General features: G+C 45.0%; 1 protein-coding gene across 1 annotated transcript in view; it reads left to right on the top strand.

The window, feature by feature from the left end:
* Nucleotides 1–23,614, top strand: part of LOC120019954 (PDZ and LIM domain protein 2-like) — a 55,623-nt gene extending 32,009 nt beyond the window's left edge. Inside the window, exons 4-10 of the mRNA XM_038963400.1 lie at nt 91–157; nt 1,764–1,915; nt 4,312–4,381; nt 17,835–17,953; nt 21,237–21,385; nt 21,942–22,056; nt 22,459–23,614. Coding sequence (XP_038819328.1) covers nt 91–157; nt 1,764–1,915; nt 4,312–4,381; nt 17,835–17,953; nt 21,237–21,385; nt 21,942–22,056; nt 22,459–22,657 — 871 coding nt within the window. The 3' untranslated portion in view covers nt 22,658–23,614. The remainder of the gene's footprint in view (nt 1–90; nt 158–1,763; nt 1,916–4,311; nt 4,382–17,834; nt 17,954–21,236; nt 21,386–21,941; nt 22,057–22,458) is intronic.

Here is a 23,614-nt window from a genome sequence, read left to right as displayed (position 1 = left end):
GTTGCGACCATTCTCCTGCTTGATTAAATGTTAGGTATACGTTTGTCCATGTGTGTGGTCCATTAAACTCCAGTGTGTCTCTTTCTACAGGCCTGAGCCCCCCAGCCCTGAACAGACCAACGGAACCACCACAGAACAGCTCACTGGACGCTTCCAGGTCAGCCGCTCATGCTCTCTATCTATCTCTTTAAGCAGGAGCTTCCATCTTTGGTCTGTAAATTCCCTTTAGGACAGCTTTCATGCTGAAAAGCTTCACTATAATGTAATTTAAACACTTAATTTGTGAATCAGCACTTTGTTGATGGGCATATGATGGATGTAAGGCCTATTAAAAGTCCTTAGGCCTTCATTGAGTGACCTTTGGAGACATTCTTTGCTATGGTTTTTATCCCAGTATCCTCTAGTATCTTGTTACATCAGCATCATATCTCTACATGATTATTCCTGTCCTAATGTTTTGTTTCATGGCTGATGCCTGAGAGCCATACAGACGTTGGGTCTGCTTCATATCCACAGATTGCATGGTGTCTGCTTATCAATGATTTATTAGAGGTCTAGATGAGCTGGAATGAGACATCCTAGTGTAACTGTAGAGATATTCCATAACTCTAGGGTAACTCCGTGGCCCTGTGACAGTGGAAACATGGGAGAGGAACCAGAGGATGCTGTAAATCAGCTGATGTTCCTGTGTTTTATAGGGCGACAGAACTACTGCTGGGTCTCCGTGGTAACACTGGCAGAATACAAGCTCATGCCGGGCCCAAGGCTTAGGAAAGAATACTGACTGTCATCATTCTAACATGGGGATATTACATATCTGATTTCCACAAACCTGTATTTCCTTACCTCAGGATGTGCAGCTCTAACATGACTGTACATTATACCTTGATGTGTATTGCCCTCTTTTTTAAGAGTTTTATGAAGCATATACAGTACCAGTCAAAAGTTTGGACACACCTACTCATTCAAGGGTCTTTCTTTATTTTTACTATTTCTACATTGTAGAATATTAGTGAAGACATCCAACCTATGAAAAGACCGATATGGAATCATGTAGTAACCAAAAAAGTGTTAAACAAATCAAAATCTATTTTATTTTTGAGATTCTTCAAAGTAACCACCCTTTGCCTTGATAGCTTTGCACACTCTTGGCATTGTCTCAACCAGCTTCAACAGGAATGCTTTTCCTGAAGGAGTTCCCACATATGCTGAGCACTTGTTGGCTGCTTTTCCTTCACTCTGCGGTCCAACTCCCAAACCATCTCAATTGGGTTGAGGTTGGGTGATTGTGGAGGCCAGGTCATCTGATGCAGCACTCCAAAACTCTCCTTCTTGGTCAAATAGCCCTTACACAGTCTGGAGGTATTGTGTTTTCGCTGTAAAACATTTTAAAAATCGGAAATGATGGCTGGATTCACAAGATGTTTATCTTTCATTTGGTGTCTTGGACTTGTGATTTCATGAAAATTATATTATATGATATCCCTGTCGCGTTAGGCTAGGCTATGCTAGTCAGCTTTTTTGATGGGGGGATCCCGGATCCGGGTTTGTGACTCGTGAGAAGTTATCAACAACGTCTGAACACCCACTAAAAGTGCAAGGAGACACATGTTTTATTTACATCGTGAATCAATTTCTTAAACATGGTTGCAAGGCAAGTTATTTTAGGAATATGGATTAGCAGTTTGTCACAGTTTTGTGTGGATAAATACATTCAATGTTTTGATCATGCAGACTGTCTGTCATGCTCTGTTCTGTTGTAGGAGGCGGTGCTGGTGAGTCGAGATGAGAACCAGAACTACAGAGAGTACTCCATCTCCAGCCCAGCCTCCCTGTCACCTGGACTCTACTCCCCAGAGGCCCCGTCCAGTCCTGAGGGGAAGAGAGAGAGGCTCACACCCACCGGCACCAAGAGGTACGCTACAGCATCCACCAGCACCACAATATGACCTCCCTCTAAAGGACCTGGAGATGCATGTGTTGCTTGAGAATAGAAGAGTGAATACCTGAATGGATAGTCAGTGATAGTAGGTTACCACAGTTTTCCGGGTGCTTTTAAATAAGTTGGGGTTGGAGATGGGGGTAGGGTAGACTACTAGAGCATCCACTTATTGTAAGTGCTCCTTTGAGTCCTACACAGGACCAGAGTGAATGGGTACAAGAGTAACTGGCAGAAAATGGAGCCATGGGATAGTGTGGTAGTAACAAAGGATGTGCACAGCATATCACATTCCCCCCTGTTAATTCATAGCAACAAAGGGCCAGGCTGTGGAACATTCACCACTCTGCTCTGCTCTGTCTGTAGGCCTAGCTGCTATTCTCCTGAGTCACTTTGTAGGTCACAGTTCAAACCTTATTTTGCTCTGGGTCAATTGAATGCCTGACAAACTACCCAACGCCTTGACATCTTCCCCCTCTCTCCAAATGAAATCCTGCGACTAGTGAGGTCCGGCCGCCCGACCTTCCCGCTAGACTCCATCCCCTCCCCCCTTCTCCAGACCATCTCTGGAGACCTTCTCCCATTCCTCCCTCTGACTTCAAAATGGCCTGAGCCACTCCCCCACTCAAGAAACCAACACTTGACTCCACTGATGTCAAAAACTACAGACCGGTATCCCTTCTTTCCAAAACACTTGAGCGGGCTGTCTCTGACCAACTCTCTCACTATCTCTCCGAGACTTATCTTCTTGACCCTAATCAGTCAGTCTTCAAGATGTGTCACTCAACTAAGACTGCTCTTTTCTGTGTCATGGAGCCTCTCCGCAATGCCAAAGGTGACCCTACTCTGTTCTCATCCTCCTAGATCTATCCGCTGCCTTTGACATGGTGAACCATCAGATCCTCCTCTCCACCCTCTCAGGGCTGGGCATCTCAGGCTCTGCACACTCTTGGATTGCATCCTTCCTGGCAGGCCCGCTCCTACCAGGTGATGTGGAGAGGATCTGTGTCTGCACCAAGTACTCTCACTACTGGTGTCCCCCAGGATTCGGTTCTAGGCCCTCTCGTCTTCTCTCTATTACATAGTCACTCGGCACCATCATATCCTCACATGGTCTCTCCTATCATTGCTATGCGGATGACACTCAACTACTTTTCTCCTTCCTCCCTTCTGACCCAGGTGGCAACACGCATCTCTGTGTGCCTGGCAGATATCTGAACTTGTATGTCGGCCCACCACCTCATGCTCAACCTCAACAAGACAGAGCTGCTCTTCCTCCCAGGGAAGGCCTGCCTGCACCAAGACCTCTCCATCATGGTTGACACCTCCACGGTGTCCCCCTCCTAGAGTGCAAAGAACCTTGGTGTGACGCTGGACAACACCCTGTCCTTCTCTGCAAAAATCAAAGCATTGACTTGCTCCTGCAAGTTCATTCTCTACAACATCAGTAGAGTACGACCCTACCTCACACAGGAAGCGATGCAGGTCCTAATCTAGGCACTTGTCATCTCCCGTGGACTACTGCAACGAGCTGTTCGCTGGGCTCGCCGCTTGTGCCATCAAACCCCTGCAACTTATCCAGAACGCTGCAGCCCGCCTGGTGTTCAACCTTCCCAAGTTCTCCCATGTCACCCCGATCTTCCGCACACTCCACTGGCTTCCAGTCGAAGCTTGCATCCACTACAAGACCATAGTACTTGCCTATGGAGCAGCAAGAGGAACTGCCCCACCTCTGGTCTTTTGTCCCGCTCAGCCCAGTCCAAGCTCTTCTCGGTCCTGGCACCCCAAAGGTGGAACCAGTTTCCCCCTGAAGCTAGGATATCAGAGTCCCTGCCCATTTTCTGAAAACATCTGAAACCCTACCTCTTCAAAGAGTATTTTAAATAATCCCAAAGCACCCCCCCCCCCCCTAAAATACACGTAAAAAGCCTTTGTGAACAAACACTCGCACTTTACTTTTTTCCCCCTCACTCGCACTTTTATTGGGGAAAAATGTACTTCCTATCACTGTTCACTGATATGTGAACACACCAATGAACACATCAACTGTAAGTCACTCTGAGTAAGAGTGTCTGCTAAATGACTAACATTTCAATGTAAAAGAATTCTAGGGCTGTTCGACTATCCTTATCTGTTCCTGTTCTAGTAATCTTGAGACCTAGTAAATATGATCCCATGACACTAAACACTCACATTTTATAAATTAATATGAAGGGTAATGAGAAGTGTTGTACCATGTTTATGATATCCATTTTGAAGCACTTTTTATTACATTTTGGTCAAGTGAAGTATATCGATTGAGACCATTATGGTTATTTTGGATGAGATGGCAAACACCATTATCAGTGTAATCTTTCTCTGTCATTTCATAGCATCCAGCTGCGTTCGTGGTCTACAGAAGAGAAGACATCTAGTCACAGACTGTCCAGACCACTGTCACAGGTAGGTCTGTCTCATACTCAGTGACAAGGTCCCATAGCAGACCCTTTACCTCCTATGTTATTTCAACGTACGTAACCCATCAGTGTAAACGTAGACCTCCAAAGAACTGCACAGCTTGATGATTGAAGTTTCCAAGGCCATTGTACGTTACAATGTAGACGCTTCACAGCGAGAAAGACAGGATGCAGACATCATTTGATATTTTCATTGCCGGGGAACTGAAAGGTCACTTTTTTAAAGATCTGACATTACGTTGGAATACAATCTGGAAATGGTTTGTTCAAATATCAATGTAAGGAAGAGAATGATTAGCTCTCAGTAAAACAATAGACTTGACCTTTTAGTGGTTTGCTACAGTATATTAGACTCATTAGTGCAATATTCACTTGTCTCACTAGCAGTAAAATATGGGGTTGGGATATAAGCTGATTTCTTCATGAATTCACTCTGCTTATTTACTATTCCAGCAACTTAAAGAGGCGTCTGGAAAGTGAGCCAAAGGAGAGCAAATGTTGTGGGAAAGTTCATCATAAGATATTCCAGCTATGTCTAACGGCCACAGTCCCAAGCATTGGCCCTACAGAAGACACAACATGGGAGATGACAGAGCAGGAAAAACAGACAAGACCTTTAATGGCCGGGAGACAGGGAATGGAATTCCATTCATTTTATAAGTTCTGTGAATATTACGTGGAGCTAGATAAATATGGCCTCTTTGGCCTGGAAAATGAAGCTTGAACTCAGCTCTTCATCTAAGGGGCAGATGACTTGAGCAGAGGCCACTCTGAAACTTCTGGTCTGATATGGGATATTCTCTTGAGTTATTTTAATGATGAGTCTGGTCCCATCGCCGCCAGCCAAGTAACTTGTACTGTTCAGTATACTCTAATGATTTCTCTGAGAGCACATAGCTGACAGATGTTACAATTATCATCACTATCAAGCTGTCTGTCAACACTCCTTTGGGGGTCTGGTCAATCCTCTCCCCTTTGTGGTATGTCTGTCCTATTTCTAGAACAGGAGTTTTTGACTGGGAAATAAATCAGCATATGTAGCAAGCTGCATTCCTTCAATTTCAGTCAAATGCCTTCCTTCAATTTCAGTCAAATGTATTCCTTCAATTTCAGTCAAATTCAGTCACTCTATCTTATGTGATTTAAGAGTATTAGCTGTGCATGTTGGCATACTCCAAAAGGTTGTCCTGAGCCGGGGAGGGTGCAGAGATGCCTGTCTGTACAGACATGAATCAGTTTCCTGATTGGATCACCATGCAGAGCAGACCGTTCCTAAGGACTCTGTTGTGTTATGAGATGTTCTTTGTGAACTTCTGAAGCTGTGTATCACAGGCGCCCCAGGCAGACTGGAGTGTTGACTATTTAGTTGTCTGAGAGCTTTATCTGCAGCCTTTAATGAATGCACTGACTTACATGCTCCTCTGTCATTCGTGGCTCTCTGAGATGACCTTACATGTTTGTGGTATTTATGAAGGCAGGTGGGCCAAAGGGTCTGGAATCTTTGCTCACAACTTTTTCGGACAATTTCAGGATAAGCTCACCCTTTTCCCTCATTCTTCATCTCAAGTTTGGAATCCATTTCCCCTCTCTCACCCCCTCTGGGAGCCATCACATTCCTTCTGTCTCACTCCAGTATCAACTTGTTTTTTTTCTCTCCGCTGTTTAACCAAATGTTTGGAGTCACACACTACTGTGTTTTTGAACTGAAGAGACATGACATGCTTGATACATGTTTTTGGTTGTTTGTCAGACCTGTACATCTAACACGTTAACAGTATTAGTGTCCTCTCCTTGCTGTGGTTTGACAGGGCTGACCTACTGTTTACAGACAGTACCTTGGGAGCCCTCAGTCACCACTTCACCCACTTCACCTCCACTGTGGCTTGGCTGGAGCCTGTCTTGTAGAGCTCTCTCTGTCCTCTCCTCAATGCCTGACAGCTTTCTGTTAACTAGGATCCACACCGGTGGATGAGGAGGGATTTTGGTGGGGCTCTTCTCTGGTCTGAAAGAGGAGACGAGCCTCCCACCCAGGATGTGGGATTAGTGAGGGGAGCCCTTTCAGTATGCTCGGAGGGTATACGGCTGGGAAGAGGACTGCCCTGCCTGCATGGGCACACTGTGCTGTAGTGTTGTGCTGCTCTCGACTTGCTGGCAGGAACACTGCAGCCCTGTGAGCAGCGGGGCCTCCGCTCCCCTCACAAGGCCCTCTGTCCCGCCTGAGAGGTGCAGAGTACTGTTGTATCAGGTGATCAGCCACTCTGAAAAGCGTCTAAAAGGCTTTTCCACCCATGTTTTGGCTCTCCAAGTGAGGAAACTGGGATGTGCTGGATCGCCCATTTACCGGAGTGTTGGATATCCTGAGAAAATGCCCTGTACAATAGTGGCTCTGATGGCAGGGCCTCTGGGAGGCTGGTGTTTGCTTTCCCCAGCCTTACAGGGCCTGCCGTTGTGTGATGGGGCGCTTGGGGAGCTCTAGGAGATGGGCAAGGAAGGTGGAGAGGGGCAGAGGGACACTTGGGACACGGGAGGGCCTCTGCCATTCCCAAACAACTCCCCAGAACCATCACTCCCCTCCCTTATACGATACAACCAGCTCCAGCACAGAGATACCCATTGTACCCGACCCAGAAACCCACACTGGAACGATGAGGAGACTGAACAGAGTTGACAGCACCATACGTCACTCATGCACAATGGATTCAGAGATCTGGCTCCTGCTGAAACCAGAACATACAGTACAGTAGCTGTGTATAGGCCCATATTCAGCCACCATTACTGATGACAATGGCCTTCCATTGGGCTAGATAATGGGCTTGATAAAGATATCAAATGTACAGTAATGTTAATGCACAAAAAAGCTTAATTTTGTTTTGGGTTGGATGGTTCATTAGCCTGGCTCACAAATTGATGGGTGGAGATAATTTCCATGTATTGAAATACAGAACATGGAAAGTTGTTCCTGCAATCTAAGTAGGCTTAATAGTAGTATCTTATTTTGACACATTTTGTCATGGCTCATGACTGCTTTTGCCCTGTGCTAGCTACTAGCTAGCCAATCTGCTGGACCGGCACACCATGACAAAAGGAAGAGGCCAGCCTACTAAAGACAACAGTTGGATCAGGTCCCGGATTCCTCCCAGGATACCCTGAGCCAAGCCTGGAGCTGTAGTTGAGTTGGCCCCCGCTGCTGGCCACCTCCAGGAATCAGTAGGAAGCAGCGCGTCTGTTCATAACATCAAGTGACCACAACAGCATCCCTGTTGGGACGAGCCAGGCCAAAACCAAGCTTCTTTTTCAGAAGACATGGCTCGTCATTGGGCCATTAGGGGCAGGATCACCGGTCTGGGTTTCCAGTTCTACACTCTGCGGTTCCTGAGGGTAGCCTTGGTGGGCTGCCTCATCCTGTGTCGGGGACGGGATGGTTACTGTATAAACCATCATACTGGGGGATGGCCAACTGCACTGTGACACTCACCATGGTCCCCACTAAACTCTTTATCCAGGGGAGGACAACCCCTGCATCCACCCATCCCTCCATCTATCTGTCTATCCCTCCTTCCACCCATACTGTACGTCCCGATGGGCAGGCAGGCTCGCAGCAGGCCAGCCTTCACACAAGCCGCTGGTTTCACCCCAGTCTATTTTGGGGGGTGTGGCAGGTTGGAGTGCAAAGTTGTGGTTGTTGCTGTGGAGCAGAGAGATGGTGGCTTGGCATACAGCAGTAGGAATGTCACTAGATGTTGTTCAAGTCAAGTCAAAGGTTTTTACTTGAAATTGCTCTCTCTGCTTTCTTTAGCTTGAGATAAAAATATTCAGAAAGCGCTCTTCCAGATCAACGTCTAAAATATACCTTTGCCTTCAATCAGTCTCCCCTCTCCTCCTTGCTGTCTCCCCCAGTCTCCCTGCTCTTCCTCCTCACCACCATATCCAAACAGATTGAGAAGACATCGCTGGGACTGATGTGTTATTTCAGGTCTGACATGAGCAGAGCTGCTGTCTGGCTTGGCAGGCCTGGGGTGTGCTGTCTGATGGGCAGGCTAAAGCCAGTGTGTGGGGGTGGTGGAGGCAGGAGAGTGGAGTGCGAGGGACGGGGATGTTTTCTCTTCTCCACAGAGTGAGGGCTGTGAGCTGACAGAGCCAGGCCTTTTCACGTGGGCTCTGGCCGCTCTGCCCATTAAGCCAGGGTCCATTGTGGCCTCTCGGCGGGCAGCATGCCTCTCCACATCCCCACTGATTGATCAGCACCATTGTTTTTCTGTCCCCTGAAGTGGAAAAGTTAACTGGGACACTTCAGAGTTCCCCTGCCTGCCTCCCAGGCCCCTGGGCTGGGCTCATTCTCCAACGAGCCGGGGACGCTGCTGGCCCCACTCACTTTATGGGGGGATTTTGGCCAGGAGAGATGGACCTTTTTATTAGTTAGTGCGGTTTGCTCAGGCGTTCAAATGGTATGTGAACATTCCGTAAGTTGTTGTCAAGGTAACCGTGTGAATAACTGCCCCTTTCTCCAGCAGAAACTGACACGTCAGCATATATTCTCTAGTTTACGCAGGATATGACCTTGAGTTTGGGATAAGGGTTGTCATGGATCCATTTGTTTGTCATAAATCATAATTGTTAGTCTGGTAAAAGTGTCCCTCCAGGTACAAATGTAAAGCAAAACGTTGCTGCAGTCAGTCATACTGCAAATGTCCGTCCAGTTAAATACTAGCCATGGGATTAATGAGGAAACAGCAGAAATATTGATTCATGAAGATTGCTCCAAATTCTCCACTCATTAAAATAGGTTATTTTAGAAATAATGGGATATAGAACAATATGAACATTTCTTCAACTAAAACATTCAGCGCAATCTCTCAATACATGAGCACAATTCCCTTTTTCCAAGTCTTAAATTGGTATGTGCATCTTGTTTTTGTTCTTCAGTGGTGCCTCTCATTGTTATGCAGTGTACAATTGTTTTTCCCCCCCTCATCAATCTACACATAATACCCCATAATGACAAAGCAAAAGAATTGAAATATAACATTTACATAAGTATTCAGACCCTTCAATCAGGACTTTGCCGAAGCACCTTTTGCAGCAATTACAGCCTTATGTCTTATTGGGTATGACGCTACAAGCTTGGCACACCTGTATTTGGGGAGTTTCTCCCATTCTTCTCTGCAGATACTCTCAAGCTCTGTCAGGTTGGATGGGGAGCGTCACTGCACAGCTATTTTCAGGTCTCTCCAGAGATGTTCGATCAGGTTCAAGTCCGGGCTCTGTCTGGGCCATTCAAGGACGTTCAGAGACTGGTCCGAAGCCAGTCCTGCGTTGTCTTGGTTGTGTGCTTAGGGTTGTTATCCTCTTGGAAGGTGAACCTTCGACCCAGTCTGAGGTCCTGAGCGCTTTGGAGCAGATGGAATGCTGCAGAGATGGTTGTCCTTCTGGAAGTTTCTCCCATCTCCACAGAGGAACTCTGGAGCTCTGTCAGAGTGACCATCGGGTTCTTAATCACCTCCCTGACCAAGGCCCTTTTCCCCCGATTGCTCAGTTTGGCCGGGCGGCCAGCTCTAGTAAGAGTATTGGTGATTACAAACTTCTTCCATTTAAGAATGATGGAGGCCACTGTGTTCTTGGGGACCTTCAATGCTGCATAAACTTTTCTGTACCCTTCCCCAGATTTGTACCTTGACACAATCCTGTCTCTGAGCTCTACGGACAATTCCTTTGACTTCATGGCTTGGTTTATGCTTTGACATGCACTGTCAACTGTGGGACCTTATATAGACAGGTGTGTGCCTTTCCAAATCATGTCCAATCAATTGAATCTTCCACAGGTGGACTCCAATCAAGTTGTAGAAACATCTCAAGTATGATCAAAGGAAACAGGATACACCTGAGCTCAAGTTTGAGTCTCACAGCAAAGGGTCTGAATACTTATGTAAATAAGAATACTGAATACTTATATATTTCAGTGTTTTGGGGGCAAAAAATAATAATAATTGTTTTAACTTTGCGTTTATGGGGTAGTGTGTAGATTGATGAGGATGTTTTTTTATTTAATCAATTTTAGAATAAGGCTGTAACATAGCAAAATGTGGAAATAAGGGGTCTGAATACGAATGCACTGTATATGAAAGGGTGGATTCTGCCGATCAAAGATTGCCGATCATAAATTAAATGTCCGACGATTTAACAAAATCATAATGAACTCCAGATGAGTTTGATATGCAGCTTCAGTTGGAGCCTTGTGGGGAATTTAATAAGGTTGAGAAATGTGTTGCTCATAGCTCCCTCCAAGGATAAATAAACTCTCTCTCGGCCTGCCTGGCATCAGTTTTCTCACTGTATCTGGGCCTGTTGGTGGCAGCCTGGCTGATGGCTGGGAGGGTGGGTGGACTGCTCCCCTTATGAGACCAGTTACAGTATATGAGACCACCTATGATCTCACCATAACATGAGTGGGCTTTGCCTAGAGACAAGAGTCAAGTTCTGTGTGTATGAGAAGCTAGCCACAAAGTTGGGGGCAATGTTCCTATTTAAAGTAATCATCCCCATAAGGACTCTGACTATGATCTGAAATGCCCTTTCCGCATCAGAGAGTCTAATGATGCTACTTTGCTGGTGGTAATGGAAAAACATACACTACTACAGCTCACACAGTCTCTGCTAGAAAGTTTGTTGGCCCAGAGAGATTGCAGTGCATCACTCAGGTGGGTGTTAAGCTTTTGAGTCCATCAGCCTCTTAGACATGTTCTCATTGTGACCAAGCAGGGTCCTGTCAGAACCAATTATGTATATTAACCCTGGTTCGCTGATGCTATGTATTGACCATTGAGAGTCTTTGAAGCCACCATGGTGACCGTGATATTGGAATTGACACCCCACAGTGTCCGAGCACAGCCAGAGTCAACCTCCTACTGAGACTCAGTCAGTCCACCAGCGCTCAGCAGTCAGCACCCGCCATTATCACTAGGAATGTCTGACCCTTAATGTATGTTATTATATGTAAACATTGAGAAAAACGGCCTTTCTTTCAAATACTTAGGAGTATCATATATCTTATTTCGCTCAGTATGGTGTTATGGTACAGTAGTTCACCTCTGAATACAGTAACCGTAATAACAGAGTTGAGGCAGCGTTGATGGAGGATAAAGAGCAGGTTAGTCTGCCTCAGGTGTTTACAGGAGACCTCCATGCATAGACAGTACACATACTGCAGGATATATACAGTACGCATATATCTCCCTTCAAACCCGAGGACTCCTGCCATCCCCTGGATAATTGTCCCATATTTATGTTCATGTAAAGTGTTTTCATACAGCAGTCCCCATAATATAGTTGTATCGTCTTCTGTGTGTCGTCTACCCCTGTCTGCTGGCCCATGCCCTGTATTTGAAGCTGCATGGTGGTAATAATGATGATGATGCTCAGTGGCCCCGATTGGAGCCAGACGGAGAGCTTCTCCGCTCCCAAAATGTAAAAGAGATGCCAATGTCCCGTGTCTCCCATGGGCCCTGATCTGAAACAGCTGCCCCCGCTTCCAATTCTCCATTTCCTGTTTGTTTGTGTCTCCAATCCCAGACTGAGGCATGTTTGTGTGTCAGATTCAGAACTCTCTCTTTTGTGCTCTCTCTCACTCATACCTTTTCTTCCTCTCTCTGTCACTCTCTCTCTTTCTCTGTCTGTCTGTCTCTTTCATTTATGAATTAATTCACTCACTAACTCCATCCTCCTTCCATGTCCTGGGATTGAGATATGGCTTGGACCTGGATTGTCTTTCTTCCTTAGGTTTTTCCTAGAGCATTAGGAATAAGCACAACTGTATTCACTGCAGTTGATTTCTTTAATCAAATATGACAGCAGATTTCAGTGGCAAAATTGAAAATAGCAGCAAGATGAGAGTGGCATCGTCTGAGTGGCATGTAGATTCAAAAGTTAACTTCAAGTTCAGAGTTTGGCTTTGAAGTGTAATTTGTCCTGTGCACACCTCGCTTTGTGCAACAGGCAGGCAGGCTCTTTGATGACCCAGAGCTCGTTAAGAGCTTATGATTACAGTTCAGAGCAGGTCTAATCAAGGAGGGCTTCCTCCCCAAATGTTATGGCTTTTGACATTCCCAACACCATTCACCTTCTCCAAGACAAACGGCCATTGTGCCCGGCTGGCGGTGCCCCTCTGCCAGTGAGTGGCATCCCCTGGGGCATCCGCAGGGGGATTTGCTGCAATCTGAGGTGACATGGCTGCTTCTATAAAAGGTCAGGAGAATAGAGGAAAATGGAGTGGTGTTGTTGATGCCGAAACTCCACTACTTCTCCATACCAAGCTGCTGAGCCCATCTATGGTCAAACTCAATCACAGCTGCTTAGTCCCTGTCGTCGTCCAACCTTTGTTTTTCCGTGCCTGTTTGTTGCTTTTGTTTAACTTTTTTTCTTTATTCCTTCTTTCCTCTCATGCCTCATGGATCACAGCTGTAATTAAAGTGCTCACTCACTTGACTAACTAAAAATTGTTTCTGAAAACATGGCTTCAGTTGGTATCTGATACTGACAGGAGACTTCATCGAATCTCAGAGGAAATACAGATGTTCTCTAAGATGTAACGCTCCTAGATTTGGACTCTTACTTCTTCATTAGCAAGATGTTTATAAAAGTACAACTACAGGTTAGCCTAAGATGACATGTAGCCGTTAGAAAGGATTTCAATAGGAAAAGACTGACATTTTGACTACTGTAGCCAATAGCAGGAGGAGAAGGGAGAGGTTTTCTGCACTTATTCAAAGATGATATGGAGAAAGTGATAACTAACAATATCTGGCCCTTGTTTCTGGGGAAATAATGACCCTGAGAGGAATTACAGTGAGGAATGCCACTGATCGTTCCGGGTAAAAGCTTCCTGGCATAGAGCAATGAGCAGTGATCTGCACAAGCACTGGAAAAATAAATGGAAAACTGGACCGATTGAGAGCAGAGCCATTGTTCAAAGGGCTGCTGAATTGGAAGCGGGTGCTGGTGGTTATGGAGACAGAGAGTCCCTGGCTCCACCAGTGCCCATGCCTCAGTCAGCTTCAGGCCCCAGGCCTGTTCTGTTGCTGGGAGCTGGAGTGGAGAGGGGTGGGGTGGAGACACAGCTTTTCCTGGGATGGGCTTGTGGGGGCATTGATGCCAACTGACGAAGAGACTGGAAAGGGAGTCACATAAATAATAATAATTAGGTGGGCGCTTATATTTGTCCTATTTCACATTATACAGTGCTTTCGGAAAGTATTCAGACCCCTTGACTTTTTCCACATTTTGTTATGTTAGCCTTATTCAAAAATTTTACGAAATTGTTTTTTTCTTCATTAATCTACACACAATACTCCATAAGGAAAAGCGAAAACAGGTTTTTAGAAAAAGGTATTCAGACCTTTTGCTGTGAGCTCAGGTGCATCCTGTTTCCATTGATCATCCTTCAGATGTTTCTACCACTTGATTGGAGTCCACCTGTGGTAAATTCAATTGATTGGACATGATTTTGAAAGGCACACACCTGTCCATATAAGTTCCCACAGATGACAGTGCAAGTCAGAGCAAAAGCCAAGCCATGAGGTTGAAGGAATTGTCTGTAGAGCTCAGAAACAGGATTGTGTCGAGGCACAGATCTGGGGCAAGGTACCAAAACATTTCTGCAGCATTGAATGTCCCCAAGAACACAGTGGCCGCCATAATTCTTAAATGGAAGAAGTTTGGAACCACCAAGACTCTTCCTAGCGCTGGCCGCCCTGCCAAACTGAGCAATCGGGGGAGAAGGGCCTTGGTCAGGGAGGTAACCAAGAACCCGATGGTCACTCTGACAGAGCTCCAGAGTTCCTCTGTGGTGTTGGGAGAACCTTCCAGAAGGACAACCATCTCTGCAGCATTCCACCAATCGCGCCTTTATGGTAGAGTGGCTAGATGGAAGCCACTCCTCAGTAAAAGGCACATGACAGCCTGCTTGGAGCTTGCAGGCACCTAAAGGTCTCTCAGACCATGAGAAACAAGATTCTCTAGTCTGATAAAACCAAGATTGAACTCTTTGGCCTGAATGCCAAGCGTCACGTTTGGAGGAAACCTGGCTCTATCCCTACGGTGAAGCATGGTAGTGGCAGCATCATGCTGTGGGGATGATTTTCAGTGGCAGGCACTGGGAGACTAGTCAGGATCGAGGGAAAGATGACCAGAGCAAAGTACAGAGAGATCCTTAATGAAAACCTGCTCCAGAGCGCTCAGGACCTCAGACTGGGTCGAAGGTTCACCTTCCAACAGGACAACGACGCTAAGCACACAGCCAAGACAACGCAGGAGTGGCTTCAGGACAAGTCTCTGAATGTCCTTGAGTGGCCCAGCCAGAGCCCGGATTTCAACCCGATCTCTGGAGAGACCTGACAATAGCTGTGGAGTGAAGCTCCCCATCCAACCTGACAGAGCTTGAGAGGATATACAGAGAAGAATGGGAGAAACTTCCCAAATACAGGTGTGCCAAGTTTGTAGCGTCATAAGACTCAAGGCTGTAATCATTGCCAAAGTTGTTTCAACAAAGTACTAAATTAAGGGTCTGAATACTTATGTAATTGTAATATTTCAGTTTTTTACTTTTAATATATTTGCCAAAAAAATCTAAAACTATTTTTGCTCTGTCATTATGGGGTATTGTGTTTAGATTGAGGGGGAAAAACTATTGAATACATTTTATAATAAGGCTGTAACGTAACAAAATGGGGAAAAAGTCAAGGGGTCTGAATACTTTCTGAATGCCCTGTTATTTATTTTGCTCTGAAAAATTGAGGGGCCAAATAAAATCAGCCATGGGACAAATTGGCCCCGTGGTCCGCCTTTTGGTGAACCCTGCCCTAATCCTTATTCTAAACCTTACCATAACCTTAGCAAGCAATTGCTTATCAGCAGATAGTTTGATGATAGTATGACCATCTGTAGAGCCTAAATAAAGTGACTGATCTTTTTTGTAGTGTTCACTTTTCAAGCTTCATTTCACTTTTGATTTAGCTGAATACCCCATAGAAAATAAAGATTTTGTTGCGTGTCTGAGAGACTTTTAGAATTGGATCTCAGGTGGTCACAGTTAGATGCAGTGCATAGCACTGTAATAAAATCTATCTGTTTTCTGGGATTCCTGACAGTAAAAGTGTCTGCGCTGAGTTATGAGTTGCTCAGAAGTGGACCAGGTGTGCTCTGTGTTCTGGGTGCCCCATGTCCCTGGGGTGAAATTCTCTTCGAACCGACACCACATAGGAAACACATAATACCATTAAACTTGCACACATGTGTGCATACCAAATGCACGCTCAAACTCATGCATACACACACAGCCATTCAGTCCCATGTTTTCAGGATCTCTAGGGCTCTACTGCTTGGCTGTAACCAATGATGTCACTCTAGCTCCCTCTTGTGACTTAATAAAAGCAGTAGCTAGAGACAGAAGAGAAGGCGAGACATCTCACAGGCTCTTTTTTGGGCAGGTGTTATTGGGCAGTTTCACATTGAAAATAATCCTGTCTGTGTCAGTGGACGTTCCCTTTCTCGAGTGCGCTTGCTAGAGATTATGAAGGAACTGTATGTTCACCCGAAGGAAGGATAGACCGCTTACTCAGACGGGAACCTTGACCATTTTTTTTCAATGGTAAACGGCCATAATGAGACATATTCATTATCCACCATCATTGGCAGTAGCTTCTTGCCAAGCTGGTACTCTAGAAGTGAGCAGTTAGGTAATGGAAGTAGGAAGCATTGTCAGTAAACCATAGCATGCCGAGGTGAATAAGTTGCTAAAGTTTGCCATTTGCTCTTTCCCAATGCGGTATAATGGTTTATAACTGCCATGCATAATTGTAGGACATCTGGCGTCCACAATGGAAGTACACGTTGGCTCTCCCCTTCTATTCAAACAAACAAGCGAGCCAATGCCAAACATCTGTTACCATGCGAACAGCATCTCCGTCATCAGGCCTGGGGACTGAGTCCCAGCTGAGATATAAATAGCAATCAAAAGCTAACAAGGTTGACACAAGCGGGCAGGCAGGCAGGCAGCCTGCACGTGGAGTTAGGGCTGGGAGATAAATGGGAGCTTGATAAGGAGGGACGAGTTAGTAAAAGGACAGGAATGCTGGGAGTGTCTCATGATCATTGAAACCCGCAGTATGGGAAGGGCAGGAGCAAAACCATGACAAATCAGAGCCTTTATTAGCACCAGTCATTATGACTGTAGCAACCGTCTGCCATGGCCACCAGAATTACAACTGTTAGTTCATTACTGTACACAAATAAGATTGAGGAAGTGAAGGCTTACAGGTGTGTGTGTGTGTGTGTGTGTGTGTGTGTGTGTGTGTGTGTGTGTGTGTGTGTGTGTGTGTGTGTGTGTGTGTGTGTGTATTCTGAACATCTGGGGTGTATCCAGTAAGGTAAAACTTAACAGATACTGTAGAATGAAATTAATAGAGCTGACTTGATTCTACATGACAGACAATCATATTGGTTCCAATCCACACAATACATTTCATCATTGTATTTTCTATCAGAAAGTAAGCTGGCCCTCCTTGAAGTTTTGTAGATCGATGCATTGCGCTCTTTTTTTATCTTTAAAGCCCTCTTACGTAAACTTCTGCCATAGCTTTACCTCATTGTTAACCTTCAGATGTATATGTTGCCAGACCCGGACTCAAGGATGGCGAACCCTGGAGATCCCTTCAATTTCCACCAAGTTAGGTAAATCTGCTTTTGTGGATTGATCTCCAAAAGTCCTTAAAGTCGGTGCCACTAGCGCAGGGGTCATCAACTAGACTCAGCCGCGGGCCGATTTCTTTTCTTGATCGGATGGTCAGGGGGCCAGAACATAATTATAAATCATTTGTACCCTGCAAATTAACGCAAGAAGCCCAAAAATAGATTGTATTTGACAAAAACATAATCATTTCAAACCTTGATTACATTGGTACATGATCATTGCACCCAACTGAACTGGCCCCGGGAGGTCATTTCTGTCACCTGTTCACATAGAGCCCTCCCTTTCTGACCTTGACTGTTCCTATTCATGTGGACCTGTCCAGCTTTTTGTCTGTCTATTCGCTTAAAGAACATTTTCCCCATTCAGGCTCATCTCTTTCTTTAGTTGTTGTGATTTTTCAGAACATTCTCTTCAATGCCAATCCACCCTTGATGAAGCAAAGTTTTTGAAACAACATTAAATAAAATCCAGTAAGTAAAAAGAATATAGTTCTTTCTTTATCTGACTTCTTTATTGAGTTATTGCATCACATGGTGCTTTCTTTCTCATGGTCTCATCAGGTTTCTCAACTCTATAAACTCGTTCCACTCTATGAAGTGTATGTCTGGGTTTCAGCATCTGCAGGTGGTTTGACCGAGCAGAAGAAGATGATCCATGCAGATCAGACCAGTCTGACCTGTACATCTCTTTGTCTCCACAGGAGTTCTCCTCTCCGGACTTCAGGAATAACTCTGTGACCAGTCGAACCCCCACCCCTCCAGGACATTACTCGCCCCACAGCCCTATTGATCGCGAGCTGTCTGTCTCCCCCAGACGCAGGTAAGAACATTCTCAATCCTCGGCTCCTCTACAGATCTACCACGATGTACAGTACAAATTTACCCACTCTAACGTATGTTGTTATTGTGTATTTTGAATATGTGATTATGACTTACTACAAACAGGCTTAGGGTAAAACAAACTCCTGTAGCAATTCAGCGTAATGTGTAAAAACGCATAACGCAGCACTTAACCAAAACAGATGTGGTTGATCTTGGAGCTACAAGTCAGACTATTTTAGTGTGCATTGAAGGATTCAGCTGTCTTTATCAAACATTGACTTAATTGATTAGACATTTTGATTGTACCTTACTCTGAGAGTCAGTGCTCTCATACTGTAGTGCTATTTACTCATCAACCAAAAAGACCAGAAAGAAGAAAGTTGAGATTTTTCAAACCTGTTCAACTGTTCCTTACAAAGCCTCTCAGGTAGTCTGTTTTTAGCCGTACTCAGTGTTCCTCCCTCCTGGAGAGGTTGGGGTGTGTCTGTGTGCAGTTCTTAAAGAGCCTCTCCTTTCTGCCTTTCATGTGACATGTCAGAATATAGCATCAGACCCAGCCACCTCAGGCTTTTACTCTTATCCCCCAAAATGTCTTATTTCACTTCTTCCCCTAATTGTCCCCCCACTCTGTAGGCCCCAGGCTTCACATCAAGCCCCCCCCCCCCCCCCCCCCCCCCCCCCTCTGACTCAGCCAATCACAGGCTAAGAGACACCCCCTGAGATGCTTCTTTTCTCTCCAGGCCAATGAGTGACAGCCGAAAGGCACACTTTTCAGTCCGAAACTCAATCTTCTCCTGCGCCTGTTTGGTGTATATATATAGGTGTGTGCCTCTGCGTGTGTGCTTGTGTTTTTGTGTGTTTGCTGGGTTACCACAGCTGAGGATAGACGTGCAGCCAAGAACAACTGTTACATCTGAAAGCAAAGATTATCTAGTTGTAAAGGAATTCTCCTCTTTGTTCCCTCTTTGTTTCTGAGGTGAGTTATTTCTGACTTTTATTGTGTTTGGTAATGAGTTTAGGGGCAACTGGCTTTAATTAGTATGGCTGTGTTTTTGAATGAAGCAATGCAAACAACACCAACAGCCCTATTGTTCTCACATTGGAGAATGCTGTTGGAGCTGGGAGCAGTGATAGCATCTGTTTGGACTGAGGCTTGTTTAAAGACATGTATTTTCACTAAAGGAAGATCAGGTGTTCTCTGTGCCAAGTGTGGCTGTGGAAACATGAAAAGGACACTTTTTCCATGTGCACATTTCTAGAGTGGTTTCTTAAAAACATTCTGACTGTTGTGGAGTCCACAAAGTACTTACTTGAAAGCCAACTGACAATATTATTTTCAAGATACTGTGTGTTATGTGTAGCCTATTCCAGTTGTACTCTTCTTTTGAGTATGCATACATACAGTATATTATGATATAGTTTAGGCAAGTTATGGCCGTTTTTGTAACAGATTTCCCTCCATCTGTATGTTTCTGCCGTTCACTGTTCTGCCGTCATGTTTGCTTTGCTCCCATGCTTTTGTGCTCTTAGTACATTTGACCCAGTATGTCCATTGGTTTGAAGATGTAATGTGAATGAGGGGAAAAGGGAAATGGATTGAGCAGGGTGGAGTGGAGCGTGATGAAGACTTGGAGAGTGTGTTGGAGAGTCTGTTTTCAATTTAAACCATGTTCTATAATGCAAAGGAAAGAGTTTAAGCATTGGGTAAACTTGGAGGTTTGTCTCATCATTTTGCCATCTCCTGTTTCAGCCGTGTTACATCAGTGGGAAGTAAGTTCCAAATACTGATGAAAGGCAGGCACGAACTCCAGTCCACATGAAGGCATGCACACACATCTCTCCATTTCCATAGTGCCTTAAACAGGATTAGCCATGTGAATGATTCTTATTTTCCATGGTATTGTCTTAGATTAGATCAGCACAGGGGGAATTTATACAGTCAGTGTTTTGACAGATGTGCTGTAACCTGGCATATGATATCACAGAGAGAGATCCAGATGATGAGAATTGGCAGACTTTTACTGACAGTTTAGCAGGGATGTTCTGCTCAATTCGCTGCAGGTGAATGGCAATACACCACACCTGTGGACTGAGGGTCTGTCTGACCGGTTTCACACATAACCTGACTGACTGAAAGGCTCCCTCCAGGCAAACAATGTTGACTACAGTATTCTGTGCATAGGTCCGTGTGTACATTTGACTGTCATCTTTCTGTCCATTTTTTTTCTCTCAGTTGTTGCTAGGCTAGGAAAATATAACAATGGCAACCACACACAGTTGCTATTGAATGAACAATAAAGTGAACCACTTTTTCATTCCACCACCCCAGTGGCTAAGAATGTGCTGCTAATAAACCTGTAAGTGCAGTGGTACTGTGCTGCCTGCTAATCTGCTAATTAGCTAGGCAGCAGAGAAACTACCCTGAGGTGTTCACTCTTAAGACTATGTCCCATCACAAGCACTTCCATTGGTCCAAAATGGCCACAAACCATGCATTGGCTTGAGTTGCCTCATAAGTTATCTTGCCTCAAAGCTAAAAGGTGTCCATTGGCTCCAGTGGGTCATAAATGTAATGATGGCGTGAGAGAGGGGTAGTGGTACATGATAGAAATGACACATCTCTGTGATTTTCCATCCAGGAATGCCTGGAGTCAAACAGCAGGATTCCCCACTTTATTTGGCCAATCATGGCTGCTGTGGTGGTGGGTATCTGAAAAGCTTTAGCCACAGTTCTACTTTACTAGCCATAAGCTAGAATGTCTTCACCTTAATACCCAAACACTACACCAATAATGTATGCTACTTAGTTGATAACATGGTACCGTCTACTCTACACAGGCGTTTTCAATGTGTTCTTTACCTTGCCTGCAGGACATTTTCAGACTAGAGCAGTTGCTGCTGTAAGTGGATAGCAAGGTGATCCAGTTCAGTTGTGAGTGTTTGGACTGAGATTGGAGGCTGGCTTTGGCAACTTTCCTGGGGGTATGCAATGTAGACTTTGGGCTAGAAGGTCAGTCACAAAGCTGACTGCTGCCCCTATCTTAATTTCCTCTGGATTCTCTCAAACTAACCCCACATAAATCCTCCACAATGTACACATCGCCTTGAACATATATGGACATTATTACACCGTCGACCATACACGGAATGTACATATGTACAGTACGTAGATAGAACATAGATTGTACATGGAATGTATATAGATATCGATTGACTGATCAGTCTATTTATCAGAGAGGTTACGTAATAGGTAATAGCTACATCCCCTCTCTCTCCCACAGCAGTTCTGGCTCGGATTTTGCCATGCAGAGGTTTGACCGGGATTCAGAGGTCTACAAGATGATCCAGGAGAACAAGGAGTCTCGCACGGCCCCTCGACAGTCCAACACCTTCCGCATGCTGCAGGAGGTTTTGGAGTCTGATGAGAAGGGTGAGCAGAGCCTCCCATAAACACACTCGTCTTCACTCTCTCTCTCTCTCTCTCTGTGACACGCTGGTCTAATAAACAGGTGTGTAGGATGTACTGTCCCGTTTGAAACCTATTTGATGGGTCAACTGGATGTCAACTCCGAGGTCGATAGAGGTTATTGTCCGATAACAGATATTGTCCAATTCAGCACAATTTACCACAATTTTACTCAATTGTTTCATCAACCTTGTATTCTGTCTGGCTACTCAGACAGTTATTTGTTATCGATAGAAACATCAGGCCATCCCCTGGTCCAAAGCAGAAATAAAGTCAGATAAGGAAACTCTTGCATACATACTCTGACCTAGAGCATTGTTTTCAATGGACAGCAGAGTGTGAGTGTTGTTGTTTTTACTTTTACAAGCGGAGATGGTAATAAGAGCTTTATAAAGTGATAACAGCCAGCATGTGTCATGAAGTGTGTGTCCCGGATCATAAACTGGTGGTGTTCAGACAAACGGTGTCGGCTCTGACTGACTCTGCTCTCCTCTGTTGCTCTCTGGTTTGTTCTATGCAGAGGCAGCTGTGCGGTTCCCAGGACTCTCCCCCAAACCCACCCCTCCCAAACCCACATCACCCGGGGGCGGAATCCCCAAGTACCACACCTGTGAGAAGTGTGGCACCAGCATTGTGTAAGAGTCACCTCATGTCACATGCTGTCTCCATGTCCACAGGGGTAATTGTGACATGTTCTCTCTGTCCACAGGGGTAATTGTGACATGTTCTCTCTGTCCACAGGGGTAATTGTGACATGTTCTCTCTGTCCACAGGGGTAATTGTGACATGTTCTCTCTGTCCACAGGGGTCATTGCGTAACTGATGACAAATAATAAGTAATAATAAGCTGCTGACAAATACAAGCCCTGACATTGATACGTTTCCTTAAGGTGCAGGTTATTCCTCATAAATACAGAGGAGCTGAGTTAATAAGCCTTTCTACAGTGTTTGTGTGCGTAATGTACAAAGATTCAAATATGCAGAAACATGCAGAAACAATGTTTGTGTTGAGTACGACTGTGTCCATCTGTCTGCAGTACACAGGCGGTGCGCATCATGGACGACCGCTTCCGCCACCCAGAGTGCTACACCTGTTCTACACCAGAGTGCGGTCTCAACCTGAAGATGCGAGGTCACTTCTGGGTGGGAGAGGAGATGTTCTGTGAGAAGCATGCCCGCGAGAATTACCAGGGCCTTGGCACTGCCCCCCGTGCCACCGTCTCACCTCGCCACTGAGGCTCAAAGCAATAGACCATGGGCTGGGGAACGAGAGTGGGAGGGCCAACACATCAGAGGTTGTGCCTTTTCCATAGCATTTAACTATTCTCTCCAGTTTTCTAATTCAGTTACAATGAGATTTGTATGGAACTTTTCTTTTCCCAGGCCCTCCCGGTTTAGCCCTTACAGCTGTACATTAGCGATAAAAATACACCTATATTGGGCGGCAGGCAGCCTAGTGGTTAGAGCGTTGGACTAGTAACCGAAAGGAATCCCCGAGCTGACAATGTAAAAAACTGTCGTTCTGTCCCTGAACAAGGCAGTTAACCCACTGTTCCTAGGCCGTCATTGAACATAAGAATTTGTTCTTAACTGACTTGCCTAGTTAAATAAAGGTAAAAAAAATTGATATAATAAAGTAAATAAACATCTCATTCAGACAACTTAGTTGGCTACACTTGCCACATTTACACCAACTTATTACACAACAGAACTGGTATATGAATCAGATCAATGACAGACATTTTAATCCTTTAAACAGCTTTGAGACTCCTGCTGACCCGTTCGGAGGAAGGGAAACAAACTCTTAATTTGAATTCCAAGGCATTTGAAAGACAGAAGACATACACATACAAAGGGAGAACTTTCATCTGTGTCAAAGTTTGTACTGTATTTGTGTGTGTGCTTGCGTGCATGTGTTTGTGGAATTCAACTTGAGCAAGAGTTTCGATCATTCCTTTTGAAGTGATGGTTTAAGTGCCTGCGTTGCTGCCATCTCCCCCTGCTATTGGGATCACTATTGAAAGGTTTCAGTGGATTCAGCTTTAGAATGTCAGGCCGAGACTGTTGTTTGCTTTTGCGTCGTGGTAGCACATCAGTTTAGTTGGAATTATGAAATGTGTATTTGCTTTATTGCTTTTTTTTTTTAAATAAGGGAATATAAAGATGTGATATAAATAAAAACATTTTTGTGAA

This window comes from Salvelinus namaycush, chromosome 1 (genome assembly GCF_016432855.1).
Source record: "Salvelinus namaycush isolate Seneca chromosome 1, SaNama_1.0, whole genome shotgun sequence".
Classification (NCBI taxonomy): Eukaryota; Metazoa; Chordata; class Actinopteri; order Salmoniformes; family Salmonidae; genus Salvelinus; species Salvelinus namaycush.
The sequence above is the reverse complement of the archived record's forward strand: the minus strand, read 5'-3'. Positions and strand labels throughout refer to the sequence as shown.